The 6,932-nt window shown below is 47.7% G+C and overlaps 1 protein-coding gene across 1 annotated transcript; it reads left to right on the top strand.

Annotated features, from left to right (window-relative positions):
- Positions 1–3,364: 3,364 nt before the first annotated feature.
- On the top strand, positions 3,365–6,638 carry PVRIG (PVR related immunoglobulin domain containing). The gene is made up of 5 exons (XM_081133526.1): positions 3,365–5,181; positions 5,268–5,612; positions 5,702–5,825; positions 5,918–5,975; positions 6,078–6,638. Exons 1-5 carry the CDS (start codon positions 5,121–5,123, stop codon positions 6,378–6,380), a joined length of 891 nt encoding a protein of 296 aa, XP_080989652.1. The 5' UTR covers positions 3,365–5,120; the 3' UTR covers positions 6,381–6,638.
- Positions 6,639–6,932: the final 294 nt, after the last annotated feature.

Genomic DNA, 6,932 nt, shown 5'->3' with positions numbered 1-6,932 from the left:
TTAAAAATGTAATGGATAAATTAGTGATGAAATAAATGTTTCTAAATATTTTATTGGTTAACAGCACAAAAAACCATTTTGTGCTAAAAACATTGTAGTAAGAACAAAGTAAAAAACATTTTTTAAATCATAGCTTAACATTTCTGATTCTACCTGAAAGTTTATTTTAATAGTTTTAATGACCATCATAACTGAAAAGAGTACCTCTCAAAAACATGTAAATCCAAATGGAACAGGGCTTCTTTGGTTGCATTTACTATTTTAATAGATGAGCCAAGCCCTGGCCAGTGTGGCTCAATAGTTAGTGTTGTCCCTTGCACCCAAGGGTTGCCATTTGGATTCCCAGTCAAGGAAACGTACCTGGGTTGCACGTTCAATCCTTGCCCCAGTCGGGGCACATGCAGGAGGCAACCAATCAATGTGTCTCTCTCACATCGATGTTTTTCTCTTTCTCTTCCTCTCTCCCCCCCCCCCACTCTCTCTTAAAAAAAAAATCAATGGAAAAACTGTCCTCAGGTGAGGATTAAAAATAATAATTAATAAATAAATAAATGAGCCAAACTCCTTTATTTGGAAGATTTACAGTAGGTCATAAAATTATTTCCGAGAATAAATAACAGCATTCTTAGGATACACATTGTTTGAGACCACAGAACCACTACATCCTGTAGCACATAAATTGCAGTCCATCATAATAAGCTGTGGGTTTGCCTCTCTTTCTTTAGGATGTTGATCTTATTAGAAATGACCCACGACATTTGGATCCCAGTGAGGGCACCAGTGTCACTTAGTAGTAACAAAAGTTAACTGTATTGTGTTTTTATCTTTAAAAATTAGGAATGTTAATCATTTTTTCTGCATGACACCAGTGGATATTTTAACCTGAGGCACACCCCCCCACACCTTGACAAGCAAAGCTTGAAGGACTTTGTGCCAGTAAATTCCTTGGAAGCAGAGGCAGAGCTGTGGGCTTCGTGAACAGTAGCTCCAATTGGTTAGGCCCAGGCCAGGCAGGGGAGGTAGAGGCCTCTGCACAGGCTGAAGTTTACCTGGGTTGTGACACTCAGCAGTGCTTTTCAGGAGATTGTCACTGCTGTGCATTACCCGTTAGCTTACAATTGAATAAAGGCTTTTTCAACTCTTGCTGTTGCCATGAGCTCTGCCAGAAGGTAGTAGTCTCTCCTAAATAAAAAGTGAAGGGGATTTTTCCAGATTGCTGAGAAAAGTCTTCAGCTAATAGGTAAGTCACCATCCTTTGAACTCCAAGCAACACTGACTTTGGGGGTTACAGGATGAAAGAAGAATGTGTTTGGATGACATGAGAGGATAAGGTGGTGAGACCCATCTATGTGTTTATTTTCACACATAGACCTTGTCAGTTCTTCCTTGATCTCTGCAGTTGCTTCCCTGGGGATAGGGTAGAACATTGTGATCCTGGAAACACAAAACAAGTCTTAAGCACAGATTCACTGAAAACCCTGTGTATTGAGTTGGAATAGCCAGAGATATAGGCACTGAAGAGTGTGGTCAGGATGGAGCAGAAAAATAGAAGAGTGACAAACCCACCTAAGATAAATCCCAGGAAACTAAAGACCTCTAGTGGGAAGAGCCTAGAATCCTGGGGATACTTGAAGGAAAATATATTTAATTTGGTAAAGTAGATTAGAACCAGCAGTGGGACTGAGTGGTACACTGGAAAGCTGAAAAATAAAGCATTTTGTGTGGTTGCAGTAGCCTCTCAGAGGATGGGGAAGCAGCCCAGTCTGGGAACTCTGCACAGCTTCCCCACTGATGGGGTGGGGGATTGCTGTTTTTTAGCAAAAACCTTATAATTCAATTTAAAATTTTAAACTATGTGGGAAAGGCAACTCAGTGTAGTTGTTAATAATGTGGGTTCTGGAGCCAAAATTTTTGTCAGTTCTAATTCTAGCTTCATTGCATGCTAGCCTTGTGACCCTGGGCAAGTTATTTCCTCATAAGGTGATTGTAAGTATGGAGCTAAAACATGTGAATCGCTCACAACAAATTTAGCACATAATATACACTCAGATGTTACCTCTCAGTTTTCATATTACTTTGATGCAGAAACATGAGTGACTTTTTCACAACATTTAAAATATATGTAAAAATAAAATGGATCAGTTATGAGTCTCACTCTACAAACTCAGATGAAGAATGTCTTATGTGAAACGATGGTCACCAGTACTTACTGGGGGCTCAAGCCAGGCATAAGCAAAATGCTGTACCTACATAATTGCATACTCCTCTCAAACTGTGAAGCACAGTATGATTCCTGTAGGGATATTGCTTCTCTGGGAGGTTAAGTCACTTTGTCTAAGCTTAGAACTAGGAAATTGTAGCGCCAGTTCAAGCCCTCCTGGACCTCATTCTAGAAATTGACCACAAGGGCTGTTTTCACTGCAGCTGGACTTTGGCTGTGGCTGCAGGGACTTCACCAAGAAGTGTTAGAGCAGGAAGTGGCTGTTACCAGACCTGTATCACCTACCCCGTATCCCCAGGCCCAAGAGGGATGAGGCAAACAATGCAGGCCTGATGATTCAGGGTTTATGTTGCTAGGTTTAATGACCTTTTGTGTCACCAGAGCTCAAAACTCAAAGACTTCAGGGATAGCCAAGAAAGTTCTGAGAGAACAAGGGCCCTAATATATCATAACATAAAAGCATCCTACTTAGGGCCATGTGGTAATGAAAGAAGAATAAGGGGGGGGGGGCGGGAATCAATGATTAGGAAAGAGAATCCAGAAGTAGATGCATTTATAAGAATTTATGATCAAAATGGTATTTCAAAACAGTGGGAAAAGACCAATAAATGGTTTGAGGACACCTGGCTCTCCACCTAAAATGTTACACTATTTTATACCACCCACCCTCCCAAGTTAAAAATTCTTCACGGACTAAAAATAAACCTTCAGTCAAGAATAAAAACAAAACTATAAAGTTATTTTTAGAACTTGTTCTTCCTAAGCAGTACAAAATGTTTAGAAATGATAATAGATTGAGAGTTTTAACTTCACGAAAATTAAAATGGAGTCCTGGCCGGTTTTGCTCAGTGGTTAGAGCATTGGTCTGGGGACTGCAGGTCGGATTCCTGGTCAAGGGCACACAGCTCGGTTGCATGCTCGTCCCCAGTGTGGTCGGGGCTCATGCTGGAGGCAGCCAATTGATGTGTCTCTCACATCGATGTTTCTCTCTCTCTACTCCTCCCTCCCCTCCACAATCCCTAAAAAAAAATCAATGGAGAAAATATCCTCTGGTGAGGATTTAAGAAAATGTTTTTAAAAATTGAAATGGAGAGGGGAATGGGAATGAACAGGCTGGTGAAGGAGAATTTTGATGTTTTCTAGTCTGTTTGAATCTTATACAATGAGAACTTATTGAGAGGACAGTGTGACTTACACATGGAAAAAAAAATGGAAAATGTTGGTAAGTAAGTTTGTACCATGGCTTTTAATCCATCGACCACCAACTGTTAAGCTCCCCTTATATTCTTAGACTGGGAGGGGGAGGGGGGTGGTGAGTAAAAGAGCCACAGCCGGAGCATGCCATCTGTAAGATAGTAGTCCAAGAAGGAAATTTTCTCTCGGGGCAGCTTCCCAGAGGTGGTAGAATTAGAGCTGGGCCTGCAGAATGGGGAGGATTTCAGTGGGTGGGAGACAAGAATCTTCCAGGCTAGGGAGGCTGAGGCTGGCAGCCCCAGGTGCCCCAGTGCTCTGTACCCACATTGGGCTGGGTCACCTTACAGTGAGTCAGCTCTGCACAGGTCTCCCACCCCATCAAGGGAACAGTAGTGGAGGAAGTAGTGAGAACAGGTCTGAGTCAGGTTTGGAGACTGGGCCTGAGAGAAGGTCAAAGGTTTGAGAGACTGCTCACTGGGCTGGGAGCAGTGAACTGACTGGTCTAGGGGCCCTCCTTAGCTAGGCTCTGAGGTATGCATGGAGTGACAGGAGTTTACCCAAAAGACTGATTTGGTTTATGGCTAACATCACAGGATTAAACATGCTAAATCAGGCAGGTGGGCAAACCAGGCCTCAGAAAGGTGACCACAGCCCTGAGACAGGGCCACCTCTCATTTCTTACCACACTGGACAAGAGAGTCCTCAACAACCCCCTTGACTCTAACCCTAAGCTCACCAAGCTACTCTCATCCCAGAGTCAAGCTCAGCACAAGATAAGACAGGATGCAAAGCATTCTAATCACTTGTCACTGCTTATACAGCAGCATTCTGTAAATGAACATAAACAGAGAAGCAATTTGGAGCAACGCTTTGTGGAAAAAGATGGCCTATGTCAGGGAGGTGGCAATAGGAGTGGTAAGTCAGGTGGTCATCATGGGAAGCCCTCAGGATTTCCTGATGGGCTGGAGATGAAAGAGGAGTCACAGATTACTTGAGCAGTTGGAAGTCAGTAGCCTTCAATGGTGGGATGGGGGGAGGCTACAAATGGGGCAGAGTTCAGTTTGGAGCATGTTAGTGAAGTTAGGAAAGAGGGAGGCCTGGGCTGAAGATTTAAATGTGGAACAGATTGGCATATAGACAGTGTGGAAACCCACTTCAGGTGTCCTCAGTGGATAGTGATGGGTCAAGCTGGGCTAGGCTCTTAGGTAGCCCCTGCTGGCTTTCCTGTTTACAGGTCTTCCTGTGTTTCTCCACATTCCCTTACCCTTAGCTGGGGAGGGTCCAGGTCAGAGCCTTCTTCCTAAGGAGAAACCAGGGGTCCCTCCCTCCTGAGGAAAGAAGATTCTTTTCAGGTTCCTTTGCAGTATTCTTTCCTTCCCATTCCCTTGGCCTTCCCCAAGGCCTGGCCTTGCCCAGGTTGTTACCCACAGACAGGGCTGGTAAAGGAACCTGAGCCGGCTGCCCTGCTCACACTAAAGCACAGCATAAGGACAGGAAATACCTTCTCACTGTCACTTTAAGTGTCCCAAGGGAGGGGGCCTATTGCTCTGTGTTCACCAGCTGAGGCAGACTGGCGGAAGTGGAGCTGGGTTGCAGAGAGCACTGAGCCCAACTGCTCACACATGAAAACTTCCTGCGATGAGAGCGGAAACACAAGTGCCGTCCCCACCATGACAGCCCCCAGAGCCTGGGCCAGAGGGGAGCTATGGACAGGCCCCGGGCTCTCGTCCTGCTCTTGGCACTGCTGACACTCTGCATCACTGCTGGTGAGTAGGGGGCTGGAGAGGAGCAGAGGTTATGGGGATGCGGTGGAGACCCAGCCCTGGGCCCTTCCTATGTCTATATTCCACAGGGACACCTGAAGTGTGGGTGCAAGTTCAGATGCAGGCCATCAAGTCCCTGTCCTTCACTGTTCGCTGTGGATTCCTGGGATCTAGCACTATCTCTTTGGTGACTGTGAGCTGCAAGGGGCCCGATGGTGCTGTAAGAAACAAGCTGGCTGTGTTGCACCCAGAATTTGGCACCGAGCAGTGGCCCCCTGCCCGTCAGGCCCACTGGGAAACCAGAACCAGCATCTCCCTCACTGTGGAAGGGTCTGAAAGGAAAAGCCCCAGTCCCAACACCACCTTCTGCTGCAAGTTTACTTCCTTCCCTGAGGGCTCCCAGGAGGCCTGTGGGAACCTCCTCACAGACCAAGGTGGGGCTGATGAGGAACAGGGCCCAGGGAGGGCAGGGAGGAACTTGGGGCATAGACCACCCATCTGGTATGTCTCTCTTTGTGCACAGAGCTCCCTGCCCCTACTCCAGCCCCTATTCTGCGGGCTGACCTGGCCGGGATCTTCGGCATCTCAGGGGTCCTCCTCTTTGGCTGTGTCTACCTTCTCCACCTGCTGCACCGGCAGAGGCACTGGTGAGACCCAGCCCCAGCCGGGCCCAGTCTAAATCCTCACATCACTGGGATAGCCACATGCTTTGTTTCTGACCTTCTTAATTCTCTCCCAGGTCTGCCATGAAGCTTCAGCCACCCCACAGCAGCCCCCTGACACAGACACAAGCAAGGGTGAGGATCAGGGATCGCTGTGAAGCAGGGAACTAAGTGGGCTGGAGCTGGGGGCCATGATGTAGAACCTCACTTGGGCCTTTTTCTCCGCTACCCCTGCAGGCAGCCAGCCAGGCCTCCCTGGCCTCTCTCCGCATCCCCTATGCCACCATCTCCACCAACCACTTCTGCCCGGCAGCTCTGGACACGGTCCTCCCACCCCAACCATTGTCCAAGTGGAAGCCGATCTCCAGCCACACCGCAGGCCAACCTGCCCCCTGGGCACCTTGGCCAGCCTCTGCTCGCAGCAGTTTCATCTCCATCGAGAATGGACTCTATGGTCAGGCAGGAGAGAGGCCTCCCCACATCCCTTTCCCTGACCCTCTGGGGCCCAGAGACATGGAGGGACATTTAGGAGTTCAATGAGAGGGGCCCCAAGACCACTTGACCTTCCTCCCCTGCCTCTGAGACCCCTTCCGTTGGTGTTTGCATATCTTATTAAGCCTGTAATAAGTGTCTCCACACATACCCAGCCAGGGCCAACTTGCGGATGTGGCTAGAGTGTGTGCTGGTGTGGGCACGTGTGTATACGAGGGGTGACAAAACCCATCCCACGTTGTTTCCTGTTTTCAAGTTCCCAGCCCTCCCAGGTGATGTCAATAACTAAGTCACGAAAAATGGTTCATTTGACTGGGCCTTTTCTTCTTTGGGAGCTTAAGAGGTTAGAGGCAGTTTCAACCCCTGAGAGGCAGGAGCCAGGTTAGAATAAGAGGGGGCAGGGCCTCAGTACAGGATATCTCTCCCCTACCCACCCCACCAGACAGGGATTTCCTTGGGCTGGGGTAGTCATGTCAGGCAGGGGCCTCCTGGCCCTGCAGACCTTGCTGAGGGACACCAGGTGAGACTGACAGCATTGGAGGTCTGATGGCCCCAGGTAGGATAATCCATATTCAAATCCCACCATGACCTAGGACAGCA

This window comes from Miniopterus schreibersii (genome assembly GCF_964146895.1).
Source record: "Miniopterus schreibersii genome assembly, chromosome: 3".
NCBI classification, from domain to species: domain Eukaryota; kingdom Metazoa; phylum Chordata; class Mammalia; order Chiroptera; family Miniopteridae; genus Miniopterus; species Miniopterus schreibersii.
Note: the sequence above shows the minus strand (reverse complement) of the source record. Positions and strands in the feature narration are given on the sequence as shown.